This window comes from Coregonus lavaretus, assembly GCF_964263955.1.
Source record: "Coregonus lavaretus genome assembly, chromosome: 12".
Lineage (NCBI taxonomy): Eukaryota > Metazoa > Chordata > Actinopteri > Salmoniformes > Salmonidae > Coregonus > Coregonus lavaretus.
In genome coordinates this window covers 27,224,470-27,242,896 of record NC_139999.1, presented here as the reverse complement: position 1 = coordinate 27,242,896, position 18,427 = coordinate 27,224,470, and the positions used below count along the sequence as shown (strand labels likewise).

The following is an 18,427-nucleotide window of genomic DNA, read 5'->3' as shown; positions in this document are numbered from 1 at the left end:
TGATGCAGCCACCACTATGCTTGAAAATATGGAGAGTGTTACTCAGTAATGTGTTGTATTGGATTTGCCCCAAACATAACACTTTTAATTCAGGACAAAAAGGTTTTGTTTTGCATTACTTTAGTTCCTTGTTGCAAACAGGATGCATGTTTTGGAATATTTGTATTCTGTACAGGTTTGCTTCTTTTCACTCTGTCAATTATGTTAGTATTGTAGAGTAACTATAATGTTGTTGATCCATCCTCAGTTTTCTCCTATCACAGCCATTAAACTCTTAACTGTTTTAAAGTCACCATTGGCCTCACGGTGAAATCCCTGAGCGGTTTCCTTCCTCTCCGGCAACTGAGTTAAGAAGAATGCCTGTATCTTTGTAGTGACTTTGATACACCATCCAAAGTGTAGTTAATAACTTCACCATGCTCAAATTGATATTCAATGTCTGCTTTTTATTTTTATTTTTTACCCATCTACCAATAGGTGCCCTTTGTAAGGCATTGGAAAACCTCTCTGGTCTTTGTGGTTGAATCTGTCTTTGAAATTCACTGCTCGGCTGTGGGACCTCACAGATAATTATATGTGTGGGGTACAGAGATAAGGTAGTCATTTAAAAATCATGTTAAACACTATTATTGCACACAGAGTGAGTCCATGCAACTTATTATTTGACTTGTTAAGCAAATGTTTACTTTACATAACAGGGTTGAATATGTATTGACTCAAGACATTTCAGCTTATCATTTATAATTAATTTGTAAACATTTTGAAAAACATAATTCCACTTTGACATTATGGGGTATTGTGTGTAGGCCAGTGACAAAAACTCTCAATTTAATCAATTTAAAATTCAGCTGTAATACAACAAAAATGTGGGAAAAAGTCAAGGGGTGGGAATACTTTTTGAAGGCACTATTTGAGAAAAACAATAATTTCAAACCTTGATTACATTGGGATGCTTCTCTATTTATGTGTGGGAATACTTGGGAACAGACTTCCCAAATTTAAATCACTGTGAACTCATTTCCTGGTGATTTTACAGTCTTATATCCAAGAACGAAAATTATATAAAATTTTAAACGAAATGCAATCAATTGAATTTACCACAGGTGAACTCCAGTCAAGTTGTAGAAACATCTCAAGGATGATCAATGGAAACAGGATGTACCTGAGCTCAATTTCGAGTCTCATAGCAAAGGGTCTGAATACAGTTGCTCTAAACCAGGTTCCCCAATGGGCGGCCCGCGGGCAAAATTCAGCCTGCAGGTGAGAGATTAATTAAGTTAAGTTTAATTATATATATATATATATATATATATATATATATATATATATATATATATATATATATATATATATATATATATAAATCTACACACTACCCCATAATGACAAAGTAAAAACAGGTTTTTAGAAATGTTTGCCAATTAAAAAATAAAACCTTATTTACATAAGTATTCAGACCCTTTGCTATGAGACTCGAAATTGAGCTCAGGTACATCCTGTTTCCATTGATCATCCTTGAGATGTTTCTACAACTTGATTGAAGTCCACCTGTGTTAAAATCAATTGATTGGACATGATTTGGAAAGGCACACACCTGTCTATATAATGTCCCACAGTTGACAGTGCAGGTCTGAGCAAAAATCAAGCCATGAGGTCGAAGGAATTGTCCGTAGAGCTCCGAGAAAGGATTGTGTCGAGGCACAGATCTGGGGAAGGACACCAAAACATTTCTGCAGTATTGAAGGTCCCCAAGAACACAGTGGCCTCCATCATTCTTAAATGGAAGAAGTTTGGAACCTCCAAGACTCTTCCTAGAGCTGGCCGCCAGGCCAAACTGAGCAATCGGGGGAGAAGGGCCTTGGTCAGGGAGGTGACCAATAACCTGATGGTCACTCTGACAGAGCTCCGGAGTTCCTCCAGAAGGACAACCTTCCAGAAGGACAACCATCTCTGCAGCACTCCATCAATCAGGCCTTTATGGTAGCGTGGCCAGACAGAAGCCACTCCTCAGTAAAAGGAGTTTGCCAAAAGGCACCTAAAGAAACAAGATTCTCTGGTCTGATGAAATCAAGATTGAACTCTTTGGCCTGAATGCCAAGCTTCACGCCTGGAGGAAACTTGCCATTATCCCTACGGTGAAGCATGGTGGTGGCAGCATCATGCTGTTGGGATGTTTTTCAGAAGCAGGGACTGGGAGACTCGTCAGGATCGAGGGAAAGATTAACGCAGCAAAGTACAGAGAGATCATTGATGAAAATCTGCTCCAGAGTGCTCAGGACCTCAGACTAGGGCAAAGTTTCACCTTCCAACAGGACAACGACCCTAAGCACACAGCCAAGACAACGCAGGAGTGGCTTCGGGACAAGTTTCTGAATGTCCTTGAGTGGCCCAGGCAGAGCCCGGACTTGAATCTGATCGAACATCTCTGGAGAGACCTGAAAATAGCTGTGCAGCGACGCTCCCCATCCATCCTGACATAGCTTGAGAGGTTCTGCAGAGAAGAATGGGAGAAACTCCCCAAATACAGGTGTGCCAAGCTTGTAGCGTCATACCCAAGAAGACTCAAGGCTGTAATCACTGCCAAAGGTGTTTCAACAAAGTACTGAGGAAAGGGTCTGAATACTTATGTACATTAGATTTTTCAGTTTTTTTATTTATTTATTTATTGCAAAAATGTGTGTAGACTGATGATGAAAAAAAAAACGATTTAATAAATTTTAGAATAAGGCTGTAACGTAACAAAGTGGAAAAAGTCAAGGGGTCTGAATACTTTCCAAATGCACTGTAGTCATGGGTGTTATGGAGCAAACTGACTCACAAAATACTGTACTTTAAAATGATTTGTACAATTTAATAAAGAACAGCTTAGCTTTAATAGGAGGAGAGTTCTCTACAATTTCAGCACATAGTCTGCTAGCCACAACCTGAGGGATAACACAATCACTGATGCATGTCCCCAATAACCAAAGACTTGTGGTTTAAAAAGGAAGGGTAAATGCATGCAATTGGCTATGAAAATGTGTAATTAAATAAATCCTTCTTGTTATGTTTAAGTTGATTCTTCATACGTTTTATATACACTACCAGTCAAAAGTTTGGACACCTACTCATTCAAGGGTTTTTCTTTATTTTTTACATTGTAGAAGAATGGTGAAGACATCAAAACTATGAAATAACACATATGGAATCATGTAGTAACCAAAAACGTGTTAAACAAATCAAAATATTTTTTAGATTTTAGATTTTTCAAATAGCCACCCTTTGCCTTGATGACAGCTTTGCACACTCTTGGCATTGTCTCAACCAGCTTCATGAGATAGTCACCTGGAATGGATTTCAGTTAACAGGTGTGCCTTCTTAAAAGTTAATTTGTGGAATTCCTTTCCTTAATCCATTTCAGCCAATCAGTTGTGTTGTGACAAGGTAGGGGGGTATACAGAAGATAGCCCTATTTGGTAAAAGACCAAGTCCATATAATGGCAAGAACAGCTCAAATAAGCAAAGAGAAACAACAGTCCATCATTAATTTAAGACATGAAGGTCAGTCAATACGGAACATTTTAAGAACTTTGAAAGTTTCTTCAAGTGCAGTCGCAAAAACAATCAAGCGCTATGATGAAACTGGCTCTCATGAGGACCGCCACAGGAATGGAAGACCCAGAGTTACCTCTGCTGCAGAGGATAAGTTCATTAGAGTTAACAGCCTCAGAAATTGCAGCCCAAATAAATGTTTCACAGAGTTTAAGCAACAGACACATCTCAACATCAACTGTTCAGAGGAGACCGTGTGAATCAGGCCTTCATGGTCAAATTGCTGCAAAGAAACCACTACTAAAGGACACCAATAAGAAGAAGAGACTTGCTTGGGCCAAGAAACACGATCAATGGACATTAGAATGGTGGAAATTTGTCCTTTGGTCTGGAGTCCAAATGTGAGATTTTTGTCTTTGTGAGATGCTGTGTGGGTGAACGGATGATCTCCGCATGTGTATTTCCCACCGTAAAGCATGGAGGAGGAGGTGTTATGGTGTGGGGGTGCTTTGCTGGTGACACTGTCTGTGATTTATTTAGAATTCAAGGCACACTTAACCAGCATGGCTACCACAGCATTCTGCAGTGATACGCCATCCCATCTGGTTTGGCCTTAGTGGGACTATAATTTGTTTTTCAACAGGACATTGACCCAATACACCTCCAGGCTGTGTAAGGGCTTTTTTACCAAGAAGGAGAGTGATGGAGTGCTGCATCAGATTACCTGTCCTCCACAATCCCCCGACCTCAACCCAACTGAGATGGTTTGAGATGAGTCGGACGGCAGAGTGAAGGAAAAGCAGCCAACAAGTGCTCAGGATATGTGGGAACTCCTTCAAGACTGTTGGAAAAGCATTCCAGGTGAAGCTGGTTGAGAGAAGGCCAAGAGTGTGCATAGCTGTCATCAAGGCAAAGGGTGGCTATTTGAAGAATCTAAAATATAAAATATATTTTGATTTGTTTAACACTTTTTTGGTTACTAAATGATTCTATATGTGTTATTTCATAGTTTTGATGTCTTCACTATTATTCTACAATGTAGAAAATAGTAAAAATAAAGAAAAACCCTGGAATGAGTAGGTGTGTTCAAACGTTTGACTGGTACTGTATTTTCCCCCAGTGTATAAATCAGTTTTGTTCTACACTTAGTGAAAAAAACATTAGAAACACCTTCCTAATATTGAGTTGAACACCCTTTTGTCATCAGAACAGCCTCAATTCGTTGGGGCATGGACTCTACAAGGTGTCGAAAGTGTTCAACAGGGATGCTGGCCCATGTTGACTCCAATGCTTTTCACAGTTGTTTCAAGTTGGCTGGATGTCCTTTGTGTGGTGGACCATTCTAGATACACATTGGAAACTGTTGAGTGTGAAAAACCCAGCAGCGTTGCAGTTCTGGACACTCTCAAACCGGTGCACCTGGCACCTACTACCATACCCCATTCAAAGGCACTTAAATCTTTTGTCTTGCCCATTTACCCTCTGAATGCACACACACAATCAATGTCTCAAGGCTTGAAAATCCTTAATCAACCTGTCTCCTCCCCTTCATCTACACTGATTGAAGTGGATCAATAAGTGACATCAATAAGGGATCATAGATTTGACCTGGTCAGTCTATGTCATGGAAACAGCAGGTGTATAATTGTGCATGCAGCATGTTAACCGTGCATGATGCTTTCATGTGTGTTTTTCATATAGACCCAGCCAGGCTTGACAGCAGTCTAATGAACTTCAGGATTGGCAGGGGCCCTTCACAAGCCATGGAGGGAGAGCTGAGGACCGACAGTACAGTAGCTTCCACTGTTAGCTGTCACAGCCATACAATCATCACTCACTGTCTCAAATCATTCAGTTGTCCTTCCCGTTGTCTAATTTTTTGTCATGTCACTAGCACAGTCCCTGTGTCTCAGTTTTACATGTTGCTACTGCATCTCTTTTTTATGGTGTGGTCCTTCTCTGAAATTTAAAGATTATCATGGGCTTTTATGTGCCTACTAAAGTCATCCCTGATTGGTGGGGGCTATTTTTGGAGACTCCACTGTGAAAGCTGACACCGTTTTTGGTCCAACCTTGTGTGTATGTGACGTGTGTGTGATGCTTGCCCAAGTATATGTGTGTTTTACATGGGCAAGCATCACCTTTTACACTTGTCACCACTACATTTGTGTTCAACTGCACATGTATGTTCTAATTACACTTTCATAATATACTACTACCATATAATTTTTATGGTGCGTGAGCAAGAATAGCAAACTTCAAAGGAACTCTAATGTTGTAATGTTACATCTGCCACCACCAGGCTCCTACTGACTTGCCCTGAATTGACCCACAGTACATAGCTAGCTCACTCACACACCATCACTCTCTACCCTTAGATCTACACTGCCCTGCCACCATTTATTATCACTAACTTCCAAGACCCAGGAGCAGGGAAGTGAGTTCACAGTCAATGACTACTGCTCAGACTCCTACTCTTGCTCTGCACAGATTTGCAAGAAGATGGCTTACTGAGTATCATGAAGTCATACAGTCTGCTACACTATGACATCATATCCGCTACTAGATTGACCAAACTTTGGAGTAAATGTGTGTGAGTTCGCTTTTGTATTTCCCAAGACATGACTAGAGTGGGCTAGAAACACCTTCTCAATGAGGGGAGAACCCTGAAGTCAATCGCTCTCCACAGGGCAACATTAACTGGGTATTTCCATAAGGAGCCTGTCAAAGACAGAGGCCCAATGCGTTTTCCGGCACTCATGGTCCTCTGTAGCTCAGCTGGTAGAGCACGGCGCTTGTAACGCCAAGGTAGTGGGTTCGATCCCCGGGACCACCCATACACACAAAAAAAAAATGTATGCACGCATGACTGTAAGTCGCTTTGGATAAAAGCGTCTGCTAAATGGCATATTATATATTATTATTATATTATATTAACTTTCCACGAGGGAGAGGGTCATGAATCTCCCCTCTAATGGAACGGTCCAGTGGCCAAGCCCTTGCAGGAAGTTCAGAGCGGTGCTGCCTGCCCACCGTCCACGCTTTAAAGTGGGCACAGTGTGCGAAGTGGGGCTGCGGCCTGGTTCAAACAAGAAGTCTGTGGTTCAAACAGGGCCTGGTGCCAGCTGCCCTGTGACACATGCCACATTGATCCCCCTCAACACCTGGCACAGTCAGATCCGCACAGCCAGCCACCAGGCTGGTTACCAGGCAGCCACCTCTGGAAGACATCACAGAGCATTTAGAACAATAGCTGCCAGAATGCCAGAGGCTCCTCTCTGGGATCACACATTTAGATGTGGTGCCTTACATACATTCCATGTGCAGACATCATGTGTTTATCTCAATTACATTTATACAAGTGGCCATTTCTGGTCAACTTGGTGGTAGATAATGGTGGGTGTCACATATCAGCAAGGAGGAGAATTATATCATTTTCTTGAGCCGGTAACAGACAATTTTTTCTTTCTCAACCTGCCTGTATTTCAACTGCATTTCTTCTCCTCATCTCAGTCAATTGCATCATCAGTGCATTTGAATGAACTGTAACATTAGCTGAGTTGTCGTGATAATGACATGCCTGGCAGGCAGCAAACATGTACAGTAGCTCAGACATGAAAGAGCTCCCATGAGATACTGCAGACATGTTGGCCTATTAACTATAGCGCTTGAGGCACTAGCACCATTATGCATGTGTATGATAGAGCCTCAATCTACACAAGTGGGAAGATGCATCCAGTTTAGTCAGTGGTGAATGGGAATGTATAGATAGACAATTATATGGGTCTCTCATTGATAATGAACCTTGGAAGCCCCTAGTCTGTGTGGCCCCTCCTGACTAGCCTGGCTAAATGGAGGATAAGTTGATTGCAAGCCAAGGTTTGTGCTTAAGAGACAGGGAACCCCTCCTCCCTACTCAGTGTTCCTCTGGGAGTGGTAGGCTGCAAGGCTAGTCTAGTGTTGGCTGGCTGAATGACTCTAATACACTGGCTGCATATTTCATGCCCTCCAGTCTGTGTGTTTGTGTATGAGGAGTGTGTCTCTTTATAGTGATGTACTGTCTACCGTCTGTCTTACTCCTCTGTGACCCACTGTGTCCACACTGAAGTCTGGCACGCCGTAGTACACCGTAGTCAGCATGCTTCTATGTATACAACAACATTGAGACAATACAGTTGATGGATGACTACAACCCCACTTTGAGTTTTACCTGGCTGACAGGATATAAGCTAAAAGGGGAGGATGGATAGGTGATGATGACTACCAGAAGCCCTATCTTACAGTAAGAGTAAAAGTTGTGTATACGTGTATCATGTTGTTCTGAAGGCCATGTTTGTGTTTGTGTGTCAAGTTGAGGATGAGGAGGGTGAACGCAACACTGTCCCGCTCACACCTCTGGACAGCTTCTTCTCTGATGACGACTCCCTCAAACAACAGAAGAAGAAGAAACCTAAAAAGATGGAGGGCAAGATGCCCAAAGTCAAGAAGAGGAAAAAGGAGGTAAGCTCTATCAGACTACAAACATTTTGTGCACAATAACACACAACCTGTAAGAAGCTACAGTAGATGTTGTGCCATAAACTGTAGTAGTCCCTTGAGCAGCCATTCATATTGGCTAGGATTTAACTACAATTCAATAGTCTTTGTTTCTTGGACTATCCTCGAATCTCAACGAGAAACAGTAGAGTGTCTTTGGTTTAGGGCCATGAGTGCCAGTGTAAGCTGTGGGCTTTGAGTGCCAGTGTAGACTGTGGATCAGGAGGAGTGCCTGTGCCTGTGGTAGTCAACATGGACGGTAGGTTAGGAGTGCTAGAGCGTGTGCCAGTGGGTGCCAGTAACAGTGTTGTAACAGAGCTGTTCTGACAGCTGAACTCTCCCAGGCATTAGTTCCTGACATTCAGGCAACAGGCTTTAAACAGCAGCACTGAGCTGGGACTCTCAATAGACTACACCACAACCATTATATCAAAACAGACATCAAACAACTCCTGAATTGTATTAGTTTCCATGGCTGCTCCTTAGATTATTGGCTAATTGAGGTTAACCACTAAGTGTGCCTTGAAAAATATCATAGTAGAGTCAGGGGAAAGTGTTTGGTGTAACACGGTTACAGTGAGCCAGGGGAAAGTGTTTGGCGTAACACAGTGACGGTGAGCCAGGAGAAAGTGTTTGGGGAAACACAGTGACAGTGAGCCAGGAGAAAGTGTTTGGGGAAACACACCCACATGAAATAATACTACAGTTTACTATAGAATACTACAGTACTTACTATAAAAATATGTAGTAAACTAAACTGTAGTATATTGTAGAATACTATACTACACACTGTAGTATCCCTCGATGTAGTACTTACTATAGCATTTTGTAGTATACTGTAGAATACTATAAACACTACAGTATTATCCCCCCAAAAACACTGCAGTAAATACTACAGTATACGACAGTCCACAAAAACACTACAGTAAATACTATAGTATATACAACAGTATGCTACAGTAAATACTACAGTATTCACTCTAACGTGACTTAAATCCGCAAAAACACTACAGTGACAACTATAGTATTTATACCATAGTATACTATAGTATTTTCTTATGTGGTTTTCCCTCTGTCATTTGAGGGCCTTGCCCTTTATACAGTTTGTGTTGGCTTTGTGTTGCCTGTTGCTCATCTGTGTGTCCTCTGCCTGGGTTTGGGATTGACCAGTGTTCTGAATAGTGGCGGTGACAGAGCGGGGATGTCCCTGTCCACGGCTGCCAGCGGCACTAGAAGGAGCTCTGGTGGCCCTTTGGCTGGCCGCGAAAAACACAGAGCACTGGACCCTGTCATGCTAATGAGGGGTCCCCCCTCTCTTTCCCCTCTGTCACACTCTCTCTTTCTCTCAATCACTCTCTTACCATGCTCAGTTCACAAGCTCTGCTCGACAGTACACTGTACATGTTCATAGGGCAGCACTCCCTGCTAAGGGAAACCACGACTAGCTGTTATTCACTTAAAATCTCTCCCCAAAGTCTAGTGTCAGACATGGGTCACGGATCAATGGAGGTTACATCCCCACCAGTGGGCCTCTCTCCCCCCAGGTCAGTCTCAGAGCTGAGGGAAGGAGCCAGCTGTGCTCAGACTCCCTCCAGCAGGGCCCGAGCACGCCACAGGAGAGCTGTTAGTACTGATGACTGGCTAGATCTGTTTTAAGGAGAGAAATCCCTTTAGGGGACTGTGCATGTTGATAGTAAGCAGTGTTTTTTTCACACTGTATAATTGTAAGGCTTGGGGTGTTTAAGGTATCGTGAGGATACGTTTGTATATTCAACCTGACATTTATTTCTGACATAATGGCTGAACATTGTAAAATTAGTATCTACTAATTTAATTTAGTTCTGAAAGTCCTTAATTCATCCGAAATGAAGGTGATACAAAGGGAATACATTATATAAAGGAATAAACAATTGGAATTTTCTTTAAGACTTTCTTTCTTTTTCCTGATCTCCCAGCAGAGTCCTCCTCTTTGTTTCCACTCTGATCTTGTGCCCTGTGATGTGTTTGTGTAACATTGAACCCTCTGCACTGTGCAGTCAGTGGTTGGGTTAAGACTCTTCTCTGTAGTTACTCTCTCTGGATTAACAGTGGTTCTGGTTCCCTGCCTCCATCACCCCCCACCCCTTTTTCATTTGAACCCCCCACACTCATTCTCTCTCCTTCTCCGTATGCATAAATGAGATTTGTCTAGACGGGCGCTGGAACACAGGCTCTGCAACCACAGGGCTCTGCATAACAAGCTCGTTATGCAAACGTGTCTGATTGGATGGCGCTGTTCCATTGGCTGCTGCTGCTATAGAGTGAGGGGGAGAGAGAGGAACAGAAAGGGGGAGAGAGAGGGGAAGAGAGAGAGAGAGAGAGGGGGAGAGAGAGAGCTCCAGACTGCACGGTTTGGTCGCCATAGCAACACAGACGGACTGGCGATGGGGTTGGCAGGCGCTGCGGCAACATGAGCCTTTCCTCTGCGCCGCAGAGCGAGACGCCTGCGAGTCTCTCCATGGATCCACACAGGCCTACTGTGCAACGTTCATGCACGCACACACAAACACACGCACGAGCGCGCATGCACCCACGCATACAACCCAATGCCATGCCAGTGCTCACTCATACGCTCCATCTATAAACGTTCAACTGCGTAGCCTTCCAGATGTTGCGATAGCAAGGCCATGGAGACAATACTTATACAATATATGCCCTAGTCTTATTGACTGGCTAGGAGGGGGAGATGTGATTGGCTGGGCTGCTGAAGGTGTATGTTGCTTTGTTGTTGCTGTTCTCTATGTAAGCAGCATGTTTAAAGTTGAACGTGCCTCTGATGATGCCTTCTATGGAGCTCTCAACAAGCTGGGAGCTAGATATTAACTCAGTTGATTAAATGTTAATTGTTATCCAGATTGTATGGGGGTGGAGGAGTAGGAGGTCAAGTCAAGAACAACATTATTCATGTGTTTTGCTGTATGCTCTTTCTCCCTCTTTCCTCTTGAAATACAAAGACTGTGTACAGTTGAAGTTGGAAGTTTACATACACTTATGTTGGAGTCATTAAAACTTGTTTTTCAACCACTCCATACATTTCTTGTTAACAAACTATCGTTTTGGCAAGTCGGTTAGGACATCTACTTTGTGCATGACACAAGTAATTTTTCCAACAATTGTTTACAGACAGATTATTTGACTTATAATTCAATTCCAGTGGGTCAGAAGTTTACATACACTAAGTTGACTGTGCCTTTAAACAGCTTGGAAAATTCCAGAAAATGATGTCATGGCTTTAGAAGCTTCTGATAGGCTAATTGACATAATTTGAGTCAATTGGAGGTGTACCTGTGGATGTATTTCAAGGCCTACCTTCAAACTCAGTGCCTCTATGCTTGACATAATGGAAAAATCAAAAGAAATCAGCCAAGACATCAGAAAAAAAATTGTAGACCTCCACAAGTCTGGTTCATCCTTGGGAGCAATTTCCAAACGCCTGAAGGTACCACGTTCATCTGTACAAACAAAAATGCGAAAGTAGAGCGACTTACAGTTAGCGCATACATTATTTTATCGAACCCACAACCCTGGCGTTGCAAACGCCATGCTCTACCAACTGAGCTACATCCCCTGCCGGCCATTCCCTCCCCTACCCTGGACGACGCTGGGCCAATTGTGCGCCGCCCCATGGGTCTCCCAGTCGCGGCCGGCTACGACAGAGCCTGGATTCGAACCAGGATCTCTAGTGGCACAGCTAGCACTGCGATGCAGTGCCTTAGACCACTGCGCCACTCGGGAGAGACAAAATGGGACCACGCAGCCGTCATACCGCTCATGAAGGAGATGCGTTCTGTCTCCTAGAGATGAACGTACTTTGGTGCGAAAAGTGCAAATCAATCCCAGAACAACAGCAAAGGAAGATGCTGGAGGAAACGGGTACAAAAGTATCTATATCCACAGTAAAACGAGTCCTATATCGACATAACCTGAAAGGCCGCTCAGCAAGGAAGAAGCCACTGCTCCAAAACCGCCATAAAAAAGCCAGACTACGGTTTGCAACTGCACATTGGGACAAAGATCGTACTTTTTGGAGAAATGTCCTCTGGTCTGATGAAACAAAAATAGAACTGTTCGGCCATAATGACCATCGTTATGTTTGGAGGAAAAAGGGGGAAGCTTGCAAGCCGAAGAACACCATCTCAACCGTGAAGCACAGGGGTGGCAGCATCATGCTGTGGGGGTGCTTTGCTGCAGGAGGGACTGGTGCACTTCACAAAATAGATGGCATCATGAGGAAGGAAAATTATGTGGATATATTGAAGCAACATCTCAAGACATCAGTCAGGAAGTCAAAGCTAGGTCGCAAATGGGTCTTCCAAATGGACAATGACCCCAAGCATACTTCCAAAGTTGTGGCAAAATGGCTTAAGGACAACAAAGTCAAGGTATTGGAGTGGCCATCAATCCTATAGAAAATGTGTGGGCAGAACTGAAAAAGCATGTACGAGCAAGGAGGCCTTCAAACTTGACTCAGTTACACCAGCTCTGTCAGGAGGAATGGGCCAAAATTCACCCGATTTATTGTGGGAAGCTTGTGGAAGGCTACCCGAAACGTTTGACCCAATTTAAACAATTTAAAGGCAATGCTACCAAATACTAATTGAGTGTATGTAAACTTACATTTACATTTACGTCATTTAGCAGACACTCTTATCCAGAGCGACTTACAAATTGGTGCATTCACCTTATAATAGCCAGTGGTACAACCACTTTACAATGTATTTTTATATATTTTTCAAATGTTAACATTTTTAATTTTTAGAGTATATTTTAAATTTTCATTTGTTTTATATATATATATATATATATATATTTTAAATGTGGGGGGTGGGGGTAGAATGATTACTTTTATACTATCCCAGGTATTCCTTAACTTCTGACCCACTGGGAATGTGATGAAAAAAAAAAAAGCTGAAATAAATCATTCTCTCTACTATTATTCTGACATTTCACATTCTTAAAATAAAGTGGTGATCCTAACTGACCTAAGACAGGGAATTTTTACTAGGATTAAATGTCAGGAATTGTGAAAAACAGAGTTTAAATGTATTTGGCTAAGGTGTATGTAAACTTCCGACTTCAACTGTATGTTAGTGATATTTGCTTAATCATCTGTCTGTGTATAAAATGTATCCTGATTGATTGACAGACAGAGGGGGTGGGATTGTATACTGTAAACAATGTGTGTGTGTGTGTGTCAGGGAGGAGGAGGTGGAGGAATAGGAGTTGGTGACAATGACCCGGAGGAGCAGGCCTCAGAGCGGGACGATGACCATCCACTGCAGCGTCCAGAGATTGGCTCAGAGAGCGAGAGCAGCACCTATGCCCCCGCACCCACCACAAAGAAGAAGAAGAAGAAACCTAAGGAGAAGAAAGAGAAGAAACCCAAACGGAAGAAGAGAGAAGAGGAGGAGGATGACGATGATGATGACGATGATGATGATGATGATGATGATGATGATGATGAAAATAATAAGGTACAGTAAGCGTGTCTCTGTTAAAGCATCTCTGTGTAGTTTGACCTGTATTTGTGTTGTCATAGACTGAAATCTTACTTGTGTTGTTCTGTCCCAGGAGCCCAAGTCGTCCAGCCAGCTGATGCAGGAGTGGGGTCTGGAAGATGTGCAGTATGGCTTCACAGAGGAGGACTATACAACCCTCACCAACTACAAGGCTTTCAGCCAGTTCCTCAGGTACTCTACATGTAGGGTCATCATTTATTGCTTGTCTTGTCTATGGATGACTGTCATGGCTTTGTTGCTTAGTTGTTGCTTGAATCTATCCAAATAAAAACTGCATAGAGAAACTGGAGCAGTGTGGTGAACACTGGACCTTTTTTTAGAGAGAGGGGGAGGGGAGGGGAGGGGGGAGATGGAGGCTGAGGCTGTGTGTGACAGCCTGGACGTTCAGAGACTGAATGTATTGACCTGATATCTTAGAGAGGCCACTGTGCCAAACCACAAGACACTGGCTGATAAATCACAAACATGCCACGCACACAACACAGATGGGTCACCACTAGTTCTGGGGAATAAAGATACAGGTCACTCTAGTGCAGATTGTTATATAATTAACTGAGAAAATAACAAGGTAAGACTACAGTGTTCTTTCTCTTTCCCTGACTTTTCTCAGGCCACTTATTGCCAAGAAGAACCCTAAGATCCCCATGTCGAAGATGATGACAGTGTTAGGGGCCAAGTGGCGCGAGTTCAGCGCCAACAACCCCTTCAAAGGCACCTCCGCAACCGCTGTGGCTGCCGCGGTGGCTGCTGCTGTGGAAATGGTCACTGTGGCCTCGCCCATCTCTGTCAAAGAGATCACTACCCTACCAAGCTCTCAGCCTGGGCCAATCAGAAAAGCCAAAACCAAAGATGGAAAGGGTAAGGGCTGTCTGTCAAGAATGTGGTATATCAGAATGTATAGAAATATAGTAATAAAGTACCCTCTATACCTATCTGGTCTGTGCCTGATCTTGTTGTCCTATAGGGCCTGGGGTAAGACGGAAAACAAAGACTGTAAAGGAGGTGAAGAAGAAAAGTAAAGGGAAGAAGACCAAATCAAAGAAGAAGGCATCCTCGGTAAGGTTTGGAGCGGCACAGGTCTCCTTTCTTACCTTCAGTCACATTACTATGACTTGAATAGATACAGTAGGTTGTTGTTCCCAAACTCTAGTATGGATGAGGTATGTGCTTATTGTGTTAGTTATACAGTTACCAAAATACTCATTTATGGTTTTATGTCCAAAGTTGAGTGTGAACATTACTGGCTCTCATTGCTGATTGACTGTGAGGTTGTGAATGACTTGTGTCTGTTGGCAGAGTGAGGAGGACTTTGGACTTGAGGAGTCGGACTTTGATGATGTCAGCATCCACAGTGCCTCTGTGCGCTCTGATACCTCTGTGAATGCCAAGAAGAAAGCCCGGAAGGGTCGGAAAAAAAGGAAAAGTATACTATTCCTGTTATCTACACTAACCAGTTCCACTAGTTTATATCCTCCCATCTTTTCATAACCCTCATAACCCAATGACTGTTAACTGCTGTGTGTGTAGACACAGACTACATTGACTTGTATCTGAGTTTCCTGTCTTGTGTCCAGGAGAGGATGGGGATGGCTATGAGACAGACCACCAGGACTACTGTGAGGTGTGCCAGCAGGGAGGGGAGATCATCCTGTGTGACACCTGTCCCAAAGCCTACCACCTGGTGTGTCTGGACCCTGAGCTGGAGAAGGCCCCCGAGGGCAAGTGGAGCTGCCCCCACTGTGTGAGTAGTACACCTTAACCTTGACTCACTAAACACAACAGAAGTACATCATCACTATCACATTATGGCAGAAGTGCATTGTTACAACAAATTGCATTATCACTATCCCTCATCTGTGCATTCAGGAGAAGGAGGGCATCCAGTGGGAGGCCAAAGAAGATGATGATGATGATGATGATGATGAGGAGGAGGTTGCGGTTGAGGAAGAGGATGACCACCTGGAGTTCTGCAGAGTGTGTAAAGATGGAGGGGAGCTGCTGTGCTGTGACACCTGCCCCTCCTCCTATCATATCCACTGCCTCAACCCTCCCCTGCCTGAGATACCCAATGGGGAGTGGCTGTGCCCACGCTGCATGGTGAGTGACAAGTTCTCCCACCAATCAGTGTTCAGTCAGTGTCACATGCTCCACAATGGTCCAGTTGATGAACCATGTTATTTGTGAGAATGCACTTTGCTCTCCATTAATAAAATAGACTGCTGGAAACAAAATGAAAGTGTCACCCTCTGTGCAGGCTCCCAAGAGAGAACAGAGATAGACTAATGAGGATAATACCATGTTGTCTCACACAACTCTCTTTCCCCCTCTAGTGCCCACCTCTGAAGGGGAAGGTACAGAGGATTCTCCACTGGACTTGGGGGGATCCCCCCTTACCCACTGAGGTGCCCCCTGGCCCTGATGGAGAGATGGTGGACCCGCTGGTCAAGCCCCCCCTGAAGGGCCACCCGGAGAGGGAACTGTTTGTCAAGTGGGCTGGTCTCTCCTACTGGCACTGCTCCTGGGTCAGCGAACTACAGGTGAGACAATCAATCAATCAATCAATTTTATTTTATATAGCCCTTCTTACATCAGCTAATATCTCGAAGTGCTGTACAGAAACCCAGCCTAAAACCCCAAACAGCTAGTAATGCAGGTGTAGAAGCACGGTGGCTAGGAAAAACTCCCTAGAAAGGCGAAAACCTAGGAAGAAACCTAGAGAGGAACCAGGCTATGAGGGGTGGCCAGTCCTCTTCTGGCTGTGCCGGGTGGAGATTATAACAGAACCATGCCAAGATGTTCAAAAATGTTCATAAGTGACAAGCATGGTCAAATAATAATCAGGAATAAATCTCAGTTGGCTTTTCATAGCCGATCATTAAGAGTTGAAAACAGCAGGTCTGGGACAGGTAGGGGTTCCATAACCGCAGGCAGAACAGTTGAAACTGGAATAGCAGCAAGGCCAGGCGGACTGGGGACAGCAAGGAGTCACCACGGCCGGTAGTCCCGACGTATGGTCCTAGGGCTCAGGTCTCTCAGTTGGCTTTTCATAGCCGATCATTAAGAGTTGAAAACAGCAGGTCTGGGACAGGTAGGGGTTTCGTAGCCGCAGGCAGAACAGTTGAAACTGGAATAGCAGCAAGGCCAGGCGGACTGGGGACAGCAAGGTGTCATCATGCCCGGTAGTCCTGACGTATGGTCCTAGGGCTCAGGTTCTCAGAGAGAAAGAGAGAACGAGAGAATTAGAGAGAGCATACTTAAATTCACACAGGACACTGGATAAGACAGGAGAAGTACTCCAGGTATAACCAACTAACCCCAGCCCCCCGACACATAAACTACTGCAGCATAAATACTGGAGGCTGAGACAGGAGCGGTCCGGAGACACTGTGGCCCCATCCGAAGAAACCCCCGGACAGGGCCAAACAGGAAGGATATAACCCCACCCACTCCGCCAAAGCACAGCCCCCGCACCACTAGAGGGATATCCCCAACCACCAACTTACAATCCTGAGACAAGGCCGAGTATAGCCCACAGAGGTCTCCACCACAGCACAAACCAAGGGGGGGGCGCCAACCCAGACAGGAAGATCACGTCAGTAACTCAACCCACTCAAGTGACGCACCCCTCCCAGGGACGGCATGAAAGAGCACCAGCAAGCCAGTGACTCAGCCCCTGCAACAGGGTTAGAGGCAGAGAACCCCAGTGGAGAGGGGAACCGGCCTGGCAGAGACAGCAAGGGCTGTTCGTTGCTCCAGCCTTTCCGTTCACCTTCACACTCCTGGGCCAGACTACACTCAATCATATGACCTACTGAAGAGATAAGTCTTCAGTAAAGACTTAAAGGTTGAGACCGAGTCTGCGTCTCTCACATGGGTAGGCAGACTGTTCCATAAAAATGGAGATCTATAGGAGAAAGCCCTGCCTCCCGCTGTTTGCTTAGAAATTCTAGGGACAATTAGGAGGCCTGCGTCTTGTGACCGTAGCGTACGTATTGGTATGTACGGCAGGACCAACTCGGAAAGATAGGTAGGAGCAAGCCCATGTAACGCTTTATAGGTTAACAGTAAAACCTTGAAATCAGCCCTTGCCTTAACAGGAAGCCAGTGTAGGGAAGCTAGCACTGGAGTAATATGATCAAATTTCTTGGTTCTAGTCAGGATTCTAGCAGCCGTATTTAGCACTAACTGAAGTTTATTTAGTGCTTTATCCGGGTAGCCGGAAAATAGAGCATTGCAGTAGTCTAACCTAGAAGTAACAAATGCATGGATAAATTTTTCTGCATCATTTTTGGACAGAAAATTTCTGATTTTTGCAATGTTACGTAGATGGAAAAAAGCTGTCCTTGAAACAGTCTTGATATGTTCGTCAAAAGAGAGATCAGGGTCAAGAGTAACGCCGAGGTCCTTCACAGTTTTATTTGAGACGACTTTACAACCATCAAGATGAATTGTCAGATTTAACAGAAGATCTCTTTGTTTCTTGGGACCTAGAACAAGCATCTCTGTTTTGTCCGAGTTTAAAAGTAAAAAGTTTTCAGCCATCCACTTCCTTATGTCTGAAACACAGGCTTCTAGCGAGGGCAATTTTGGGGCTTCACCATGTTTCATTGAAATGTACAGCTGTGTGTCATCCGCATAGCAGTGAAAGTTAACATTATGTTTTCGAATAACATCCCCAAGAGGTAAAATATATAGTGAAAACAATAGTGGTCCTAAAACGGAACCTTGAGGAACACCGAAATGTACAGTTGATTTGTCGGAGGACAGACCATTCACAGAGACAAACTGATATCTTTCCGACA

General features: G+C 44.0%; 1 protein-coding gene across 1 annotated transcript in view; it reads left to right on the top strand.

The window, feature by feature from the left end:
* Positions 1-18,427, top strand: part of LOC311137819 (chromodomain-helicase-DNA-binding protein 5-like) — a gene marked incomplete at both ends in the record, with an annotated part of 43,463 nt that overhangs the window by 1,826 nt on the left and 23,210 nt on the right. The window contains 9 exons of the mRNA XM_084172417.1: positions 7,883-8,031; positions 13,305-13,580; positions 13,678-13,796; positions 14,236-14,483; positions 14,590-14,681; positions 14,922-15,048; positions 15,200-15,366; positions 15,492-15,722; positions 15,956-16,162. Of these exons, the coding sequence (XP_084028543.1) occupies positions 7,883-8,031; positions 13,305-13,580; positions 13,678-13,796; positions 14,236-14,483; positions 14,590-14,681; positions 14,922-15,048; positions 15,200-15,366; positions 15,492-15,722; positions 15,956-16,162 (1,616 nt within the window). The remainder of the gene's footprint in view (positions 1-7,882; positions 8,032-13,304; positions 13,581-13,677; positions 13,797-14,235; positions 14,484-14,589; positions 14,682-14,921; positions 15,049-15,199; positions 15,367-15,491; positions 15,723-15,955; positions 16,163-18,427) is intronic.